General features: G+C 49.7%; 1 protein-coding gene across 1 annotated transcript in view; it reads left to right on the top strand.

Annotated features, from left to right (window-relative positions):
• KIF26B (kinesin family member 26B) overlaps nt 1-22,090 on the top strand; it is a 464,690-nt gene that overhangs the window by 425,313 nt on the left and 17,287 nt on the right. The window contains 2 exon segments of the mRNA XM_042975573.1: nt 19,167-19,329; nt 20,269-22,089. Coding sequence (XP_042831507.1) covers nt 19,167-19,329; nt 20,269-22,089 — 1,984 coding nt within the window.

Raw genomic sequence — 22,090 nt, 5'->3', positions numbered from 1 at the left:
GTAAAACTAAGCAGATTATTACCTGGTTTGGCAAATGCCTTCAGCGTAAAGCAGACTTGTGTGTTATGCTTAGTTCTGGTAAGTTCCCAATTTCATTTATTTTTTTTGGCCTGAAAATTCTTGACTCTTTTACAAGCTCAGCAATGCATTTAATAAGATTTGTGAAAATATCTTACCTGCAGTGTTTAATTGTACTTGATAAGAAGGTCTTTTTAGGTACCTAGACTACCGTATTACTTTTTTTGATACTTTTCTGTATTCTGTTACACATTTCTCCCTGTTCTAAAGTGTAAGTAAGGGAATCCTATAATTTATTCTCCAAACTGGACACTTTTGAGAGCAAAAGAGTTACTTAGTTAATAATATTAATTTTTTGAACTATTTTCTGACAAATCCATTTATATTAGTGACTTGCAAAAGAGTCGTAATCAAAATAACCTTCAGAAGTATTTTCTTACCAAAAGAATCCATGTACAACAAAGAAAAAAATTAAAATCTTTTTATGTTGTGTCTCAGAACATTCAAGTAGAATAAACAGAGGGGAGCCCCGGGGGGGCTCAGTGGATTAAGCGTCCGACTTCAGCTCAGGTCATGATGTCAGGGCTCGTGAGTTCAAGCCCACATTGGGCTCTGCGCTGACAGCACGGAGCCTGCTTGGGATTCTCTCTCTCCTTCTCTCTGCCCCTCTCCCATCTTTCTCTCTCTCTCTCTCTCTCAAAATAAAGACTAAAAAATATAAGCAGAATAATGATTCTCGATTCACCTATTTTAACCATCTTCACCAAATCTATGCATATTAATGGCGTCTTTCTGAGGACTATAATTTTTTCTAGTATTAACTTAGAGCTACAGTGTTTTTCTTCTTCACTTCCCTCACTGCCTACCTTGTACATGTGTGTGCCCATGTGTGTTAACATATAAAGCTCTGTGTTTCTATCACTATAGCTTCTATTTCTCTTGGGAGATTATCACAGTCTGGTTGAAAATAATTAAGAATTTATGTGCACCACGACCAACTACAAGTCCTTTTCGGCGGAATATGTGTCTAACTCAGTAAGAATATTGTGTGTGAGTTTTTAAAAGATCTTCCCCCTGCCCCCCCCCCCAAAATAAAATAATAAAAGATCTCCCCCAGATGAATTTCCAGAGCACAGTTCTGGAATTTCAAAATTTAATCCTTGATGCTGTTTGTCTCTTGCTGTCTAATATTCATGCTGCTCCTTCTTTGCTTCTGCAGGAATGTGTTTTCAGGGTCCTGGCTGTCAGTAAGCTTTGTTTCATTTAATATTCGCAATTCATCACAAGCTTCCCAGGCTGCAATTTTTGTGTTTCGTTGGGTGAGCACCTGATAACAGGCTTACAACTCATTTTGAACAAAGTACAATTAAAATGTAAAAGACCTATTTCCAAAACTCCAGTGCCTTCTTGTAGGACACTGAAGCAGACTTCCACAGTATACTTCAAGTTAAAAACTGTCCATTGTCAGCAATATTCTATCATTTAAGCTAGTTCTTTAGACTCCCAAATTTCCCAAATCCGACTGGTGACAGGCGGCAGAGAAAGACCTGATCATCCCCCTAATGAAATAGGTGTTTATTTCACATAAGATCGATCACAAAATTTTTCTTAAGTTCAGTGACTCTGTATGTGTAAACCTTGCAGATTGTGACAACCACAGCTTGTATTTCTCTGGGGAGAAACAGAGGTGTGTTTGAGCACAGTTACGAATTATGTATGTCCGGTAACCGGTTACAAGTGCATTTCTGCACATGTCTGCCCAGGTAGCGGGAATGCTAAGGCTTCAGGTAGGAGCCCCATCCACTGCACGTGGACCATGAAGGCAGAGAGTGAAGGTCTGTCCAATTCTTCCCATCTTGTCATTTAAAGTCTTAATAATAGGGGTGCCTGGGTGGCTCAGTTGGCTGAGCGTCTGACTTCGGCTCAGGTCATGATCTCGTGGTTTGTGAGTTCGAGCCCCGTGTCAGGGTCTGTGCTGACAGCTCGGAGCCTGGAGCCTGCTTCCGATTCTGCATCTCCCTCCCTCTCTGCCTCTCCCCCACTCTGTCTCTCAAAAATAAATAAACATTTAAAAGATGTAAAAATAAATAAATAACAATAAAGTCTTAATAATAACATGTTTTCAGAAAATGAAAACTCCAGGACAACAGAAACTGGGCAGGATGCGGGATAATGGGCATACACTGAGACTCTTCTGGGCACCTCTGAACCTGTGGTCAGCCTTGCAGAGCAGGGGGCATGTCTGTCTGCATTTGTCATCCCAGGACCAGCAGAGAGCCTACATGTATCTTCAGTTCTTAGTAAATACTTGTTGGGTGAGTTCCCTCCAAGTAAGCCTATCCGTCCAAATAAGACTTTCTGTGTGTGTTAGTGCAAAGGAATGGGGACAGGGCAGTCTTGGGCTTTGTAACAAGACCCTCCAAAATCACCACATCGGAAGCTGTTTTCTCTGCTGATACTTAACTGTAAACAGTAGTTGCCTTGATATTGAACTCGACTCTACAACCTGGTCTTATCAGCCTTTTGAACCTATACGTTCTGCTGAGACCCAACATTTTTGCTCTAAAGAACTTCATCCTGTGTAGTGTCAATCTAAGGAAACCATGGGATCATAACCTAGACGCATTTACAGACTGGCCTGACTTGACTTGGCCACAGTCTTGATTTTAAACTGAGGGCATCTTGGTGGCTCTGACTGTTCCTCTTTGGGGATTGTTGTACACATTCCTCAAGGCGGGGCTGACGGTAACCTTGGTGGAAATGTCTCTCCCGTGAGCTGTCCTTGAAGATCATGGGCTGTGTGCACACAAGTAGGCCATGGCTTGTCCTCTGGAATGCTTTGGGAGCCTGGAAAAACAGGGGGACTGGGAGCCCTGTGCTCAGCACACACTCAGTCCAAGGGGTCGCGCTGTGACAGTGGCCCCTTATGAGGAAAAAGAAAAGGTATTTTGGAAGTTACAGAATTAGGAAGCTTGGTCGGGCAGGGGGAGACTTCTTTTGAGGGAGAGGTACTCTTCTGGTATTTGTTTAAATATTCATAGAAGGGCAGCTCTGTGCTGAATACTGTTAGGTCCTAGATGTGATGAGAGAAGAGAAGTGACCGCTGCCCAATTTATACAGCTCTTCAAGAAGAAGGCATCTTAGGGGCGCCTGGGTGGCGCAGCCGGTTAAGCGTCCGACTTCAGCCAGGTCACGATCTCGCGGTCCGTGAGTTCGAGCCCCGCGTCAGGCTCTGGCCTGATGGCTCGGAGCCTGGAGCCTGTTTCCGATTCTGTGTCTCCCTCTCTCTCTGCCCCTCCCCTGTTCATGCTCTGTCTCTCTCTGTCCCAAAAATAAATAAAAAACGTTGAGAAAAAAAAAAATTAAAAAAAAAAAAAAAAAAAAGAAGAAGGCATCTTTGGTGGTGTTGGGACCGTCAATCTCACCCATGGAGACTGCTTCATAGCATTTCAAAGTAACGCTGTGATGTTCCAAAATTTTTTTTACAAGTGGGGAGATGAAAAGAAGTGGCATTGGAAGACGTGATTAACTCCTAGTCTGCAAGCTTCTTGTCTCTGGCAGGACTTTGAGAAACTGCCCAAGGAAGGATTTTGCAGGATATCAGTGATTTGAGTCTGAACTCAAAACCACATTTGTCCCGTGTAAGAAATGAATAGCCATTTGTGATGAGACCCATCAACTTAAAAGACATAGATACTGTGCCACAATAGCTTTTTTTTTTCAAGCAGAATAATTATCACTGGAGAGCTCAAATCAGCTTTCTTAATTCTTTTTCAAGAAATGTGCAATTTCTTCGTGTGTCATTCCCTATTAAAATCTTGCAGACTCTCTCTTAAGTTATTAAATGTGCGCATTGTGGCCTCTGTGTAACATCTCTTCTCAGACATGTACCGGTGATGAAACCATTCTTAAACTTAATTTCCTTTTAATTCCTTCCAATTAGTAGGCACTGCCTCTGTACCAAGAGCCAGTCCAGTTGGTATATTTCGTGAGGACTGGGGGATGATGTTTCTGTAAACCACACGTAATGCCCAGAAGGCGTTCTAACAGAGTTGCCCTCATCATCTCCTTGAAGTTGGTTGTACATGATTTCAAAAGAAGTTTGTCCCTGGGCAGTTGTGGCACACGTGTTTAACAACCATCTTTCAAGTTCTCCCCAGCTGGTGACTGGTTAGTGGTCTGCAAATAACAAGAACCATATTGGACGAGTGCCTTCACAAAATTCCATGGGCCGTGTTTGGTCACTCTTATTGGCAGGCCTATCATAGGAAAAGCAACATGGGAAAGCTTTTGAGCCACAGATGCCAAAAACTGTTAGTTGAAATCTAAGAATGATGAAGTGTTACCAAAAAAAGGAAGTGGTGCTTTTGTGCATCAAAGGACACCAACAAGAGATGGAAAAACAACCCACAGAGTGGGAGGAAGCATTTGCAAATCGTATATCTAATATAGGATTCGTATCCAGAATATATAAAGAGCTCCTACAATTCAACAACAAAAATGCAATTCACTGCAACAATGAATAGACCTTTTCTGTTGCAAAGAAGATACACAGATGGCCGATAAGCACATGAAAGGATGTGTTCTACATCATTAGCCACTAGCGAAATGTAAACAAAACCACAATGAAATACCACCTCCCATCCGTTAGGAAGGCTGTTATTAAAGAAGCAGAAATAAATGTTGGCAAAGATGTGGAGAATTTGGAACTCGGACTCAGGGCTGGTGAGACTGTAAAATTGTACAGCCACTCTGGAAAATAGTTTGGCAGTTCCTCGGAACCTTAAAAATAGAATTGCCATATTGTCCAGCAGTTCCCCTCCTAGATACATACTCAAAAGCATGGAAAGGAGGGGCGCCCGGGTGACTCAGTCAGTTAAGTGTCCAGCTCTTGATTTTGGCTCAGGTCATGATCTCACGGTTGTGAGATCAGCGCTAGATCAGGCTCTGCGCTGAGTGTGGAGCCTGCTTAAGATTCTCTCTCTCCCTCTGCCCTTCCCTGCTCACATGCTCGCTCTCTCTCTCTCCCAAAAAAAAAAAAAAACATTGAAAGCAGCAACTTAAAACAGATACTTGCACAGCCATATTCACAGCAGGGTCCTTCACAATAACCAACAGGTGGGAACTTCCCAGGTGTCCATCAGTGGATGAGTGGAAAATGAAATGCGGTGTGTCCGTGCAATGCAATATTATTCAGCTGAACTATGTACTTAAAACGACTAAAATAGTAAAGTTATGTTGCGTGTGTCTTACTACAATAAAAAAGAAGAAAAGGGAAGGCAGGTGATTTCCAAGGACACAAAGTCCCTGAGAGTTGCTAGAACCATCAGACTTTTCCTGTTTTGTTTTGTTTTTTGTTTTGCTTTGCTTTGCTTTGGTGGGGATGACTGGTGGGTTAGTGAAGGCAGCTGGGTGTTAAAGAATTTCCATAGGATTAAAGTAAACAGCATTCTAGGCTAAGTGTCTGGGATGAGCCACAGTACAGGAGAGGCACAAAAGTCCACACTTACTCAAGGAGTCGTGAGTAGTGGGATGGTCAGAGTCTACCGGCCGGAAGGTGTCTGGGATATTTCGCAGCCTCCTCCTCCCTCTGTCCAGCACCAGGTCCAAAGCTGCCGACTCTTCTTCGCTGTCACCCTTTATATGATAAGGAGGAGGCCACCCAGACTGTCCGTCAATGAAATAACAAGTGGTTTGGAACCATGGTCGTGCTGGTCTGCCGCCCATCGGGCCAGCACCCAAGTCCGCCATCTTGGTGAATAATGGACTTTGTGGCGATGGTGTTCCTTCTGGAGCTGCTTTCAGTATCCACAGCCAAGTGTTTGCAAGGCCGTTGGTCAGGAGCAGGGGAGAGGGGTGGGAGGAGAGAGCAGTGAATGCCTCCTCGTGACCTTGAAGCTCCATGCTCATGACTCGAAAGAAAAGCCACAGCACAGGGAGAGATGTGAGCTCCCTATCACTGGAGAGAGCACGTTTGATCATCTGATCCGTCCTCCCAAGAACTGGGCTGAACCCCTTCTGACAGCGTGGTATTCTATGCCGCAGGCCTCGAATAGCGAGCCAGCTTCAGTCCTGTCTCTTTGAAGGTTATCCTGCAACACAAGGGCAGCGCACGGATACGCAGTCTGATCGAGCAGAGAGAGATTGGACTTCCCTGCCCGTGGTGTGCACAAGATCAAAACACGGTCAAGGGAATGCAAATGAGGTGACCACTCAGGGCTCATATGTGCATTTTCTCTGTTTGTTTTATTTTGATGGCAAGCAGGCATAGGATTGGCTAAACTGAACTCTGGAGACTGGAGGTCATCATGAGTGTCACCTAGTGTTACCATTAAGCCTGGACCCTTTGGCTAATGCCATTTAACCTCTTTCTAGCCTTTCCAAGGAATGTGGTGCAAGAGGGACTCACCTGGGTTTCCAGAAATTAAAAGCCCCGTAAGGCACCCAGGACCCACACTGCTCTGTCATCTTAGGGTTTTGCATAGAGAATTGGTAAAAAAAAAAAAAAAAAAAAAAAGTAGACGAAACCCTTCCAGATGCTTCCCTGCCACTTTTTGGTAAACACAGTCCTTTTGAAAGGGCTCTAAATACACTTGCAGATTTTCAAAGCCCGGATTGCACACAGTTGTAACATCAACACTGAAGGGCAGTCAGAGACTGGACGTAGAGGTGCCATCAAGATGCCCCGTCAGACGTGCACTTCGTACACGTTTCTTCCCTGAAACAGACATTACAACTCATGGAAAAGCATGGGGACATTCCTAAGACGTAGATGTATTTCTCAGGGGACACAGCCAGTGGGGAGTGGTGTAGCAGGAAGGCAGGGGGAGAGATTTGAGAGAAGGCACCAGGCGAGAGTAGGATTTCGTTATGTCCAAGAATTCCATTTGTAACCTTCGTGTATTTTCTTTTTGAGAATTTATTTATTTATTTGCTTGTTTGTTTAAAGTTTATTTATTTATTTCTTTTGAGACAGAGGGAGAGAGAGAATCCCAAGCAGGCTCCACACTGTCAGCATGGAGCCCGACGCGGGACTCACACTCAGGAACCGTGAGATCATGACCTGAGCCGAAGTCAGACGCTCAACCGACCGAGCCACCCAGGCGGCCCTCTTTTTGAGGATTCTTGAAAAATCCATGGAGAAGAGGGGCGTCTGGGTGGTTCGGTCGGTTGAGCGTCCGACTTCGGCTCAGGTCATGATCTCACAGCTCATGAGTTTGAGCCCCGCTTTGGGCTCTGTGCTGACAGCTCAGAGTCTGGAGCCTGCTTCAGATTCTGTCTCTGTCTCTCTCCCTCTCTGCCCTTCCCTGCTCATGCTCTGTCTCTGTCTCTTTCAAAAGTAAACATTAAAAAAAAATAAATTTAAAAATCCACGGAGAAGGACAGGAGCGAGCAGGTATCGGGGGGAGGGGCTCTGGGTCACCATGACAACATGACTCTTGCCGGCACCTCTGTCACCCATCAGCGCCTGACTCCCTTTTGGATTACCGCAAAGATCTCTGACCTTGGAATTAACGGACGCCCACAAACCTGAAGATGACCTACACTTGAAGGACAGCAAAGCTTCCACACAGTACTATGAGCTCATCTTCACCCGGAGAATGTGTAATGGGCTATAGTGCAACATAACTTATCCTCCCCCTTTACACTGTGGCAGCGGCTCTATAAAACGTGACTGGACTGTAGAAATGTCTAAGCATCGATAATTAATAATGGCCGTGGCCCAATGAATTTTTTACAGTTTACAGCGTTGTCTTAGTTTCAGATGTTCACAATACGGTGATTCAACAACTATATATATTACTCAACGCTCACTGTGATAAGTGGACTCCTAATCCCCATCCCGTTTCGCCCCGCCCCCCTATTTTACCACCCCTCTGGTAACCACCTGTTTGTTCTCTAGCGTTAAGAGTGTGTTTCTTGGTTTGCCTCTTTTTTTTCTTGTTCATGTGTTTTGTGTCTTAAATTCCACCTGTGAATGAAATCAGACGGTATTTCTCTTTGACTTGTTTTGCTCAGCATTATACTGTCTAGCTCCATCTGTGTCCTTGCAAATGGCAAGATTTCATTCCTTGCATAAAAGGCTGGGTAATGTTCCGTTGTGTATATATAACACCTCTTCTTTACCCATCTATCAGCGGACACTCAGGCTGCTTTTATCATCTGTGAGGCCATGTGAATTTTTAAAAGTTAAGTGAAACTTCAAATAATGTGAGAAATGTCAGAATAGTATTTATGTTCCAAACTGCAGTAATAGGGGTGCCTGGGTCAAGTGTCCGACTTTCGCTCAGGTCACGATCTCGTGATCCGTGGGTGTGAGCCCCGCGTCGGGCTCTGTGCTGACAGCTCGGAGCCTGGAGCCTGCTTTGGATACAGTCTCCCTCTCTTTCTCTGCCTTCCCCTGCTCTCGCTTCTCTCTCTCTCTCTCTCTCTCTCTCAAAAACAAAGAAACGTCAAAAAAATTTTTAACTGCAGTAATAATAGAAACATTATTATTCCTCTTAATCTGGTCCTGCAGGTAGATTAATTACTGAGCGTGCATCTATTACAGATCAGTCTGCATGGTTAGTAAGTGTAGAGGATCTCATTACCGACTCATTAAGCACCTCTTGGTAGCATCTTAGACTTCATTAGCATACACAATTTTGGGCAATTCAGGGGAAACCTTTGGGCCCGTTTTCTATATGTAAGGTCTGCTAGTTTGCCTTCTAGGTTATTGTTTTTAGTTTTTCTTTTCTTTTTTCATCAAAGTGATGACATTCTTAGCTCCTGATCATGCTAAACTAAGTAAAATATATATATGTGTGTGTGTGTATATTTATATATATATATATATATATACACACATATATATGTATATGTATGTATATGTATGTATATACATATGTACATATGTATATGTACGTATACATATATATACATATATATGTATATATGTATATACATATATATATAAATATACACACACACATATATATATGTATGTATGTGTCTATGTGTGTGTGTGTGTGTGTGTGTATATATATATATATATATATGATCTTTTCCCTTCTGTGCTAGAGCTAATAAGTCATTAACCATTAACATTGTCCAAGTTACTGGAAAGGAAGGTCAAAATAAAAAGAAAGGTCAACATAAAAGCACAGCTTTTACCCTCAGCGTTGCAGGATCTTACTGAAAAGAGCTGGCTGGAATTAGCCACACTGTGGGGATTGGGGGTGCAATCCTTGAACCACCAAGTCTGCCCCAGACTTCTGACACCTCGTACGAGTTTGACGGGTTCCTGAAACCACCCTCGAGTTTGCTGATTCAGTAGGAGGACTCACAGCCTCACTGAAAGTACTCACAGCTGTGATTCATCACAGAGAAAGGACACAGATCAAAACCAGCCCGAGGAAGAGGCACAGAGTGGTCCAAACACAAAGCTTCTGTTGTTCTGTCTGTGCAAAGTGTGTGATCCTCCCGGTGCCAGTGTGTGACATACACGCAAGTATTACCACCCAGAAAGCTTACTTGAGCCTTGGTGTGCAGAGTTTTTTGGGGGACTACCTTACATAGCATGATTGATGGATGGATGGATGGATGGATGGATATCCCACATGGTTGTGCTCAGTCTACGGGTTGACTGGTCCTGCATAGCCCAAAGCCCCTGACCTAAATCACACGGTTGATCTTTCTGGTGTGGTCAGCTCCCACCTTAAACAAATACCCTTCTAACAGGAATGACATAGATTACCTCCCAGAGGCTGAGGACAAAGTCTAGACCTTTTTGAGCAAAGCCCTATTCTTCACTACTCATACTAAGGGAGGCTTGGTATGAGTTTGCACGACCAACTAAATGTTTGAGGAGCAATGGAAGGAGTAGGGAATGTTTCCAAGCCAGAGAACCTTTAAGGAGGATATGATAAATGTCTTTTAAACTGTAAAGGGCCAAGGTGTGCACAAGAATTAGTCTTACCCTGTGTGCTCACAGAGAACAGAGTGAGTGCCCATGGTTAGAAGCATAAGGAAGATTTAAGTTCAGTACAGGAGAGAGCTTTCTAATAATGGAGGCTATTCAAAGATATTACATAGCGTACCCCGGGAGTTGGTAAGTTCTCAGTCATTAAGAACATTCTGGCAGAAAGCAGATCACCTGCTATCATGGCAGTTCTTTTATCGGAAAATGCAGTGACCCCTGAGAATCCTTCCAACTGTGATATTCTGTGGTTCTAAAATTATTTCTCAGCTTCATTCAGGAGTGTGTCCTAGAATCGGCAGACTTTCAATACTGTGATTCTCATTGCATGAATCACCTTTAAAGTATCTTCTGTCATCCCTGTGTGCTATGGTCTTGGAAGGAATGTATGTTTTCCTGAGCAGAACTTAGGATATTTAGAGCAATTCAGATTCTACTAATTCTGAGTGGCCAATAACTGAGACTGGATGGAGATTTTGCCTTGCTCTTGAGGAGAAGGCCTGAGTTGTTAAGCAAGTGAGTAATTAAAAACAAACAAACAAACAAACAACAAAAAAACAAAAAAAAAACACGAAAACTTTCTATGGAACACTTTTAGTTTATAAAAGTGAATCCATGTATTATAACCAGGTTACTCATTGCAAGTATGTCTTATTAGGTAAATCTGAAGCGGTTAAGTTAGAATTTTAACTTGAACGTTCTGATAGCTATATAAGTAAGTTATATCACATACTTCTCTTAAAATATTTTAATGAGACTATTCACCGCTTATAGCTGATCTTTCATTTTTTTTAACTTTTTTTAAAAAAAAATTTTAATGTTTATTTTTGAGAGAGAGACACGCACAGAGTGCAAGTGGAGGAGGGGCAGAGAGAGAGAGAGAGACATACACACAGAATCTGAAGCAGGATCCGGGCTCTGAGCTGTCAGCACAGAGCCCGACGCAGAGCTTGAATCCATGAACCGCAAGGTCATGACCTGAGCCGAAGTCAGACACTTAACCAACTGAGCATCCAGGTGCCCCTTATTCTGTTTTTACATTTTTTTTAATATTTATTTATTTTTGACAGAGAGACAGAGTGCAAGTGGGGGAGGGGCAGAGAGAGAGGGAGACACAGAATCCGAAACAGGCTCCAGGCTCCGAGCAAGTGGTCAGCACAGAGCCCGATGTGGGGCTCGAACTCACGAACCGTGAGATCATGACCTGAGCCGAAGTCGGATGCTTAACCGACTGAGCCACGCAGGCGCCCCTACAGCTGGTCTTTCTCATGAAGCAGGCCGACCTCCTGTGAATTTTATCTTATTCAGATAAATGGAACACTGACATCCAGGTTCCACTGGACTCACGCAGCCCAGATTTCCTTAGACTTTGTCTTCCTCTGAGAACGGTGGCAACTATTCAGGTCAGAAAGCAGCTTTCATTGGCCCCAACCCATACCTGCAATGCGAAGCCTTTAGCTTACGTGAACTGGCTTTCCACCCATATATTTTCCAAATGGATGCCCATCACGTGCCTCGTCTGTCAGGGGCAGTACTGCTTCACATAGGCCCCCTGTGGGCCACCGTCCCGTCTTTCTTGCTTCTCGTTGGGCACTGCCCCCAGAGTTCTGGAGCCACCATGGTGCCAGCCTTGGATAAGCAGGATGGCCCGGGGAAGGAGGCATCGCTCCCGTGTGTTACTCTGTGTCAGAAGCCTTCCAAAATGGCGCCGTTTGTGCCTCAGGGCTCTCCAGTGTCTAATAAAGAATTCTGTGAGCGAACAGTTAGATTAACCTTGTCCACTCCCAGTTGGTTACAGTTTTAGGACCTCCACCCACAGGCAGTTTTAGGTTAAGCAAGGCACACACCCACATCACGTGTATACCGGCTGGATCACAGAGGCTGGCCCTTCAGCTGGCAACGGGTGGTTCTCCGCGGGGTCCTTCCCCGAGCTCCCCCCGATGAGGGAACTCTCCATCTCTCACATGGCTAAATGCCCAGTGCTTCCAGAAGCTCCTCTAACACACGTGCCAGAAATAGGGGCTGGTTTTGCCGGTGCTTTATTATACAAGCCAGAGCCCCTGTCACTGAAGGAGGTTTGCCCCATTTTGCACTCCGCTCCCCAGCGTCCCACAGTGAGACCTGCTCACACTGTTTGCGGGACAAATGGCGTCATGCCCAAACCACAGCAACTTCACGTTATTCCTTTTGAAAATGCATTAGGATAGCTTGGTCTGTACCAAGCTGTTGGTTCTTCTGTGGCACCAGGATCCGGATCGTTCATGCCTTGAGAGGTTGGCACCCTTGAGGGGAACATTGCTGAGTGAAGGCCGTTCCTGCAGAGCAGACGGCTTCCCCAAAGCGGAGGCGCGAAAAGTCTCCTCCCAAAAGCGTGCAGGTCTGTGAAGCAGTCGTGAGAAGGGAGTCAGCAACACGCTTACAAATAAATAAACTCGAGGGAAGTGCTTTTCCCCTGTGGATGTATGTATTTCAATCTGTCAACTCAACAGTGTCAAGAAGGCATGTCCTTGGGACCTAGAAGACAGAGGCACGAGAATTGCCCTCACCCAGTGGGGCTGGTGTCCTCTGCTCAACCCTCTTTCTAATGGGGTGAAAACAAAAACAAAGACAAAAGCACAGATGTGGTCCACATTGGGCCATGGATGCTGATGTCTTGGGACCCTGGTCCCCAATACTTAGGCTGGCCTCAGGAGGTCACTCACTAGCGACCCATTAGGTGACAGTAAGAAAGGATGTTCACAGACCAGTAGGATGTAAATAGGAAGGAGGCAGGGTCAGTGGGAGAGAGAGTGGAAAATTCCATTTGAGTGTCCAGACTCGGCCCAAATTCACGATTTTAATCTGCCTCTTCTCTTCCTTTCTGTTCGTGCTACCTTTTCACTCTCCTCTCTCCTCCTGGTGGCCAGTGGGTAAATGCAGGGGTCTGGGGCCTGGGGGCAGAGCTGGGAGGTCAGAACCCTTGGAGCTGGCCTGAGACCTAGCAACTCTTGCCCAGCGGGTCAAGCTGTCGGCCTGAGGCTCTACAACACATTCTGGCAGGTTACAGGTAAAGTGGATAGAAAGTGGGATGCTTTCCGGAATGCAGTGTGGCTCCAGGGTCATATCCTTAAGAATGTGAGTGATGGGGCAACTGGGAGATCTGTCGGTTGAGCGTCCAACTCTGAATTTCAGCTGAGGTCAGAATCCCAGGGTCGTGGGATTGAGCCCCGCTTCCGGCCCCATGCTGAGCATGGAGTGTTGCACTCTCTTGCTCTCTCTCTCTCTCTCTCTAAAAAACAGAATGCGAGGGTTGCCAACGTGGGTTTTTGTGGGTTTTTTTGGCATTTAAATGTTCACTGTTACCTTGATCTGGGTCTCTGACACCCACCTGAATTCCGTGTGCGTGGTCTCCATTCTTCAATACCGATGGTGTATCACTTAAAGGAAAACACTGTCGTGTTTCTGGAGGAAAGCAGGCCTGCATGCGGCAGCGTGGGTAGCCGTGTGCCCGTGTTTCTGGTGTCTATGTCCGCTGTGAGTCTTGCCGCCCACAGGGCTCTCTCTCTCTTGCAGATTGTCCCGGAGCTTAATTAGTCTTCTGGATTAACTAAGCTCCTTTCTTTCCACGCTTCATTAAGAACTGACAAGAGGGAAAAGGCACAGTCTCTTCTTGCTTGATTCTGAGCCCTCTCGGTGTGGGTGCTGAAGGGCCCCCACGCACGTTACCAGTGGACACCTGTGGTGTCTCTCTCACGGGAAGCAGGGCGTGAAAGAAGGTCGTCCTGTGGTGCTGTCGTCAGGCTGCCCGACGTGGTGAGTCAGAGCTGGCCGTCTCTGTCTCCTTCAGAAGGACATGGTTCACAGATGCCCCACTTTCTGCCTCCAGGGTTCCTCCCCACCTTTCTGGAAAAGGAGTATATTTAACACTGCTCAGGAAAGGCATGGCCTTTTTCTTGTGAAATTCTCGGGCTGACACTGCAGCGTGATGCGGGTATCGTATTTCATCAGAGGACCTGTACCCCTCACCAGTTGGGAGGGTTGCCTCTCCGGAGGGTCAACGAATAATGAGCTATGGATTCTGGACCACCCTTTCAGAAAGGAATTCAGAGTTTTGTTGGGTGTTTTAGGGACCTCAACAAATAAACACCACGTAGGGGAATCCCAGCCAAGGAGACAGACGGTGCTGTCACTGTGGAGGTGTGGGAGTCACAGTGACTGGGGACGCCCCTCAGGCTGGAGGGCGCTTTCCTTATCGTGTGTAGTATTAGATGTCCTTGTGTCATTGGCTTTAACGATGATGTCACAATGCGCTTTACCCGCGTGTGTCCCTCACTGGATACAGTGTGACCTCGCACCTGTATGGTACCCGACGTGCTCGGTACCGTGTCTCCTGAACGGGCCGCTGCAGATAACGGGCCCAGCCTCACAGCCCCTTCAGAAGGACGGGCTCTGCTTCTGGATGAAACGGGAGGTGATCCGGGCAGTTGCCCATAATGTGTCCCGGTGCTCGAGTGAGCCTATAGCTCGGGATTTGTCCCTCGCCGGTTTCCATCATGCTGACTTCCGCTCTCCCCTTGCGAAACATCTCAACTAAAAGAGAGACGACGCAGAATGTCCACTCAGGAAGAGATCGTTGAATAGTAAGGAAATCGCGACCCACCTTCACGCTCAGCTTGCTGACTCTTTGGTGCCGTGTCTGGGATGAGACCGCGTTATGTTGTTACTCTAGAACACAGGTCAAAAATAACACCCTTTTTTCCGTAAAGGAGCAGAGAGTAAACATTTGTGGCTTGATGGGCCACTCGGGCTCCATCGCCACTACTCGACTCTGCTGTTGCAGCACGAGAACAGCGAGAGGCAATATGTTAACAAACAGGTGTGGCTGTGTTCCGATAAAACTTTATTTACAAAAACAGGTGGTGGGCTGGATTTGGCCTGCAGGCCCTGCCCTAGGGGACCACCTGCTCATCATGCTCTTTTTGAATTATTACCATTACCATTTGTTCACTCTCCCATTCTTTTGTCCAATAAAAGGTCGGTTTATTTTTTAAAGGAAGACATTGTTCCAAAACCCATTTTAAAAGGTGTGTGCAGGGGCGCCTGGGTGGCTCAGTCAGTTAAGCCTCCGACTTCAGCTCAGGTCATGATCTTGCGGTTCATGGGTTCGAGCCCCGCGTTGGGCTCTGTGCTGACAGCTCGGAGCCTGGAGCCTGCTTTGGATTCTGTGTCTCCCTCTCTCTTTCTGCCTCTCCCCTGCTTGTGCTCTGTCTCTGTCTCTCTCTCAAAAATAAATAACCATTGAAAAGAAATAGAAAATAAAATAAAAGATGTATGCAGGGTGGGGCGGGAAGGAGGTGAATATGTGTGCCGGGCACATGGGGGCTTGGAAGACTGGCCCAGGCCTTCCCCAGACCGCAGTCGGCTCCTGCCCCCGACCCACGCCATCCTGCGCAGCAAGGACCCCTCCCACATGGCCCCTAAGTCCCCCATCCAGCCTGGAGCTGGGCCTTGGGGGCCACTGGCCCTGCACCTGTGCGTTTCCCTTCCTCCTGCCTCAGCCGTAACACGGAGACGAAGACTGAGTCCGTGCTGACTCTTGCCCTGGAAACTCTTTTGAATCTTTTTGTTTTCCTACCCCAGCCACCAAGTTAAATCTGCAGTTTTCAGCCTTTAGTACCCTGCCCCTTCTTTCACCTTCCCTCCCCCACTTAACTGTCTTTGTTCCAAGTTAAAAGATCATCACGAGGCAGAAGAGAACCCAAGCTTTATAGCCACCATTTTTCATTCCCATAAGGATATGTTTTAGAGTCTAGAGAGGCCCGTGTGAAAGAGTCTTGCCAGCAGTTTTACTGGCTTTCCTCGAGGAGAGCTAAAACGCCGGTTGCCAAGCAACGTGCCCCGGCTTCTTCCGACAGTGTGGACTTGGGGAAAAAAATCATCCTACGATTGACTGATGAAGGGGGAGCCGGGTGGAAATGCACAGGGCAGACAGTGCGATGTAACCGTGTTCTGCCTGCTCCTCCTGGCCCCTCTTCCTGAGGACGGACACGCGGTCACACGCAGGAGGGAGCGTGCCCTCAGCAGAGCATGACGGTTAGCAGGCATTCACACCAGGGGACTTTGTGGGACACGTGATCCTCATCAGCTGCAGGTTCCGTGTTTACGAATCACGTTCAAACTCAGCTCGAGTGGCGCCTTTGCTGTCGTTTGCGGACGTGCACAGCGGCCCAAACGTGGGTGGCTTGATGTGCCGTCCCCAGCTGAGATGGGACAAGCCAGGCCTCTGCCTCCTCGTCTCGCCTCTCTTCTTGTAAACAAGGCTCCTCTTCAGAGTCCTGTTTGGTGCCACGTTGTTTGTATCTGTGTGCTTTTTGTTGGTGGTTTCACTGCCGAAAAGGCCCCCAAGCACAGTGCTGTGGGGGTGGCCCGGCGTTCGTTGGTGCGAGAAGGCAGTGACGTGCCTTACGGAGAAAATATGTATCTTCGAGAAGCCTCGTTCAGGCATGAGTTGTAGTGCCGTTTGGCATGAATTTGACTCGTGTTAACGAGTCAACAATCTGGTACATCCAGAAAGAGGAAGAGGGAATTCACTGACCTGTGCATCAGGCTGCTTCAGAAAGAGTAAGGTAACATCTAAAATGCATGATGAAACTACAGATAAATGGCTCTCTTTATGGATTCATAAGATGATCGATCAAATTAAAAACAAAAACAAAAACAAAAAAACATCAGGGCGCCTGGGTGACTCCCTTGGTTGAGCGTCCGACTTCGGCTCAGGTCATGATCTCACCGCTAGTGAGTTCGAGCCCCACGTCGGGCTCTGTGCTGACAGCTCAGAGCCTGGAGCCTGCTTCAGAATCTGTGTCTCCCTCTCTCTCTGTCCCTCCCCTGCTCATGCTCTGTCTCTGCCTCTCTCTCTCCCTCAAAAATAAAAACATGAAAAATAAATAAATAATTTAAAATTTTCAAAAAAAAAAAAAAAGCATAGTGGACAATATTGTGAGGCTGAAAAAGCCAAAGAAATTTATGTTCTTATTACCTAGGGTCAGAAAAATAGACCCTCAGCTAGTGTTTTGTTCTAAAGAAATAGTGCGTGTAGTTCATCATTTGTAAGGAATGTGTATTAAATCAGGTGTTCTAAACAGAAACACGTGAAACGAGGTTATGTATCGATCGATTCATTGACGGGAAACTGACCAGTGGCCCCGAGGAACCGTTCCCATCTGGACTCACTGCTTCAGGGTTCACAGAGACTTAATAGACCACAACCACCTCGGACAGTAAGAATTGACTGCAGCGGTCACGACTTCGCCCTGATGGGATGTGTCTTCCACTCGAAGACACAGTGAAGACAAAACCCTAGACCCAGGCAGGTGCAGGGTCTCCGCGGAGAGTGTGTGCCGGGGGTGGGACCCGACCGCCCGTCTGGCTGTCAGCTCTGGTGGCATCCGTGACCTGCCTGCTGGACACATTTTGAAGGCAGATGAGTGTTTGCAGCGAGGCCTCGATCCTTCTGCACACCCTCTTCCCTGTCTCAGTCCGTTGAGGCCACTCTGACAAAATAACCACAGACGGAGGGCCTCAAACAGCAGACATGTATGTCTCAGAGCTTTGAAGGCTGGAGGTTCGACAAGGTGTTAGCAGGTCTGGTGTCCGGTGAGGCAGCTTCCTGGTTCATAGACGGCTGCCTTCTGGTGACAGCCTCCGATGGCGGAAGGAGCGAGCGAACTCCCCTGGAAGTCCCCCTTATAAGAGCGCTGTTCTCGTCGATGACAGCACTGCCCTTGTGACTGGTCACCTCCTGAAGCCCCCCCTCCCCCCGATAGCATCACTTTGGGGGTTAGCTTGCTTGCATTCAGTCCGCAACATTCTCCTTCCACGACTTTCATCACTGACGATTTCGGCTGAAGGAAAACCCTGATGCGTTTTTTTTAATTGCCCTGGAACTGAGCCAGAGTGAGCCCGGCGTCCCGAACTGACACCTTAATTGGTTCCAGATGGAAAAGGCAAACTCTGGCTCTCACCCCGCAGTCTTCCTCCCTGAAGGCCCCATGCAGGTCACGTGTGAAAGGGTTTCCCCATTTCCAAGGCCTGATCTCTGCTGATGGCAGCCTGCCTCTCACACCGGGTCTGCCGAGCTGGACGGTCCCTCTCCAGGGAGCTCTGCAGGGGGTGGCCGGCTGACAGCCTGGTGGGGACACGGACGTGAGGACGAGCCCCCGGAACCTGGCATTCTGAACACAACGCACAGCTATGCACACAGGGCACGGGAGACGCAGAGGCTGCCTCCGCCTTCGGGATCAGGGAAGCTTCCAGAGGTGAAATGACATCTGGCAGCAGTTGAGAGGAGAGGGCTGATGATGACGTAAGCAGAAGCCTTTTAAGAGCGAGGCAGGGAGACTGTTGGGACACGTGCAGGAATGGAAACACATGCACCATCGCTCCAGGTCAGTTTTGGAAGAGCCTGCAACCACCATCTGTAAAGTCCTGAGCCTCATTATCACCACTCAGGGCCCTGGCCCCACACGGCACCTGCGGAGTCCCCAGAGGAGGCCTTTCTAGAAAGGTCAGCGTTCTGTGGCCGGCGGATTGAGTGCTCGGGCCCGTGTCTGTTTCTCCACTCGTAATCGGGAACACAGACACCTTCTCCTGCATTGCCGCCACGTGCAGGCACGAGAGGAAGAGACAGATGGTGATAAAGTGCTTGCCACTCTCGCAAACAAACTGGCTACGTTGCAGACACACGGATCTAACACGCAGGTTCGTGGCTGGCAAACCACTTTGCCTTGCAGGGACCGCTCGCGCGCAGACACTTGCAAAGAAGGGCTGTGTGTGCACGCGGCCTGCCGAATCAGTCACAGAGCCGTCTTCTCCCTTCCTCCAGTTCCTATCCCCAGGTCCCGTCGTGCACAGCGCCCGGTGGGCGCACACAGACGCACGGGCGTACCCAGGAGCGGGACACGAGTGCCAAGGGAGGTGTGTCACGTGGATTCCATCCTTGGGGTTAGAAGCCCTTGCTCGGCTGCCCGCTACAAACAGCCGTGTGCTAGAAAATGATGTTAATTAGTACGCCCTTTTTTTTAAAAACGGGGGGGAAAAAAAACCCCTGCTGCCCACAACAAAAAAGCCACGAGGAGGCCCGCGGTCCTACCCTGACAGCCAACGTGAAGCATGACCCACTAATGCAGCCTTAATTCACTTTGTTTGGCAGAGAGAGCAAACTCACCATGCTGCTGCGAGAGTCCCTGGGGAACGTGAACTGTCGCACCACCATGATCGCGCACATCTCGGCGGCCGCCGGCAACTACGCAGAGACACTGTCCACCATCCAGATCGCCTCGAGAGTCTTGAGGATGAAGAAAAAGAAGACGAAGGTAGGGAGCTCCCAGGGGGTGCAGCGGGTGTAGATGCTTTGGGAGCCCTACCCTGGAGCCGAGCCGGTATTCCTAATTCCCGAGCACCGGGGTGGGGGTGGGGGGGCAGGCGATGCTGACGATGGTCGGTGGGGGGGGGGGGGAGGATGATGAAGTCCGTGCCCCCTAGCCCCGCCAGCTGCTAGTCATCCAGCCTGGACCCCTAACTGGGAGCACTAGGCCCACGTCAGGCATCTGGGTAGGACGGGAAACACTCCGTGTCTCCCTCGCTGCCCTGGTCCCACGTAGATGGAGACCCTGTCCTTAGACTGGCTGAGCCCATCTTTGGATTAGTGCTTTGCTCACGTGGTGCTACTTCTCCCACATTTCCAGGAATCATTTATGGGCTCCTGGGCTTTGCCACGTTAATACAGTGGTTTCTGGTGGATGCGAGGAGCCTGGCAGAAACTACCAGCCTTGCTTTCTCCGGCAGAGGCAAAGCCAGGACCCTGGTGGCATGACCAGAATGTGGCAGAAAGCCATCACAACTGTGGTCGCCAGGCCAGCTGGTGAAGCGGGAAGCTTTTTCCTTTTTGTGTCTTTCTGTGTATGGCGGGGAGTGGAGGGGGGGGGGGTAAAAAATGGGCTTTTACAACCTGTGTGACGCAGGGTACCACAGACGGCTGGGGTATGCCACGGTAGTGACCTGTCTGCCCTCAGGAGGTCACCCGGGGCCCGGGCTGGTCACCTGTCCTGAGCAGGCTCTGTTCCCCAGCGTGCCACATGGGCCGTTCTCACTAGAGGCCACGGTGTGGCAAGCTGGGGCACGCTGGCCTGATGCACCACGAGGAACAGCCTGACGCAGGGAGGGGAACCGGGATGGCCTGGGGGGCCTGTTCGGAGCCGCTGTGGGCTCGCCGGGAGGCCCGCCCCCGCTAACCTCCCCGTTCTCATCTTCAGTACACGTCAAGCTCGTCCGGTGGGGAGAGCTCCTGCGAGGAAGGCAGGATGCGAAGGCCCACCCAGCTGAGACCCTTCCACGCCAGGGCCGCGGGGGACCCGGACTTCCCCATCCCCCCGCTGTCCAGCGACCCCGACTACTCCTCGAGCAGCGAGCAGTCCTGCGACACGGTCATCTACATCGGGCCCAACGGCACGGCCCTCTCCGACAAAGAGCTCACCGACAACGAGGGCCCCCCAGACTTTGTCCCCATCGTGCCCGCCCTGCAGAAGGCACGGGGCGACGGCCGGCCCCCAGAGGCCGGAGGGGCTGCGGCCGGCAAGTCGGAAAGGGACTGTCTGAAGTGCAACACGTTTGCCGAGCTGCAGGAGAGGCTGGACTGTATCGACGGCAGCGAGGAGCCCAGTCAGTTTCCTTTCGAAGAGCTGCCGGTCCAGTTTGGGGCCCAGCAAGCGGGCAAGGGTCCCCCGTTAAGCCAGGCGGCTGGGGCCAACCCACTCTGTGAGTCTGAGAAGGAAGAGGCCGGGTCCGACGGGCAGCTGACTGACAGAGAAGGCACCGACCCTCCCGCCTCCAAGATGCAGAGGAATCACTCGCCAGGCCCCACCCCGGCTCTGGCCGGCAGCCCCAGCCCTGCCTCGCCCAGGAGCATCCCGGGCGGCGGCGGCGGCCAGCACGCTGCTTCCCAGCTCACGCAGAGCCCCAGCCTCCAGAGCAGCCGAGAAAGCCTGAACTCCTGTGGCTTCGTGGAAGGCAAGCCCAGGCCGATGGGGTCCCCGCGGCTGGGCATCGCCAGCCTGTCCAAGACCTCCGAGTACAAGCCGGCCAGCTCTCCCTCCCAGAGGTGCAAAGTCTACACCCAGAAGGGTGTCCTGCCCTCTCCTGCCCCCCTGCCTCCCTTGAGCAAGGACGCCTGCACGGTATCCAGCGAGTCCCTGCTGCAGCCTGAGGTGCGAACCCCCCCAGTTGGAATGAGCCCCCAGGTTCTGAAGAAGTCCATGTCCGCTGGGAGCCAAGGGTTCCCCGAAAGCCCGGTCGATGACGAGCACCAGGGGGCCACCTCTCCAGACCCCAAGAAGGAGGTCCTGAGCACCACGACGGTGACGGTGCAGCAGCCCCTGGAGCTGAACGGCGAGGACGAGCTGGTGTTCACGCTGGTGGAGGAGCTGACCATCAGCGGCGTCCTGGACGGCGGCCGCCCCACCAGCATCATCAGCTTCAACAGCGACTGCTCCGTGCAGGCCCTGGCCTCGGGCTCCCGGCCCGTCAGCATCATCGGCAGCATCAGCGAGGATCTCGAGTGCTACTCCAGCGTGGCCCCCGTGTCCGAGGTCAGCATCACGCAGTTCCTGCCCCTCCCGAAGCTGACCCTGGACGAGAAGGCCCGCGAGGCCGGGAGCCAACGTTCCTCCATCAGCTCCTGGCTGAGCGAGGTGAGCGCCGGCAGCGATGGCGAGCAGTCCTGCCACAGTTTCATCGCCCAGACGTGCTTCGGGCACGGGGAGGCCATGGCCGATCCTCCGGCCTCGGAGCTGGGCGGCGGCATCCAGAGCAGCCCCGTGGTGTGCCGGGAGAAGCCCGAGGCGGGCCCCGACGGTTTGCTCATCCTGTCTGACGTGGGGGAGGACTCTTTCGACAAGGCGACCCCCATCCAGGGCTGCAAGATATCCACGCTGGGCAAGGCCATGGTCACCATCTCCAACACAGCAGACCTGAGCAGCTGCGAAGGGTACATCCCCATGAAGACCAACATCACAGTCTACCCCTGCATTGCCGTGAGCCCCCGGCCCGTCCAAGGGCCCGAGGCGTCCATCGCCCCGG

Source organism: Panthera tigris, chromosome F3 (genome assembly GCF_018350195.1).
Source record: "Panthera tigris isolate Pti1 chromosome F3, P.tigris_Pti1_mat1.1, whole genome shotgun sequence".
NCBI lineage: Eukaryota > Metazoa > Chordata > Mammalia > Carnivora > Felidae > Panthera > Panthera tigris.
This window is presented reverse-complemented; position numbering and strand designations above follow the sequence as displayed.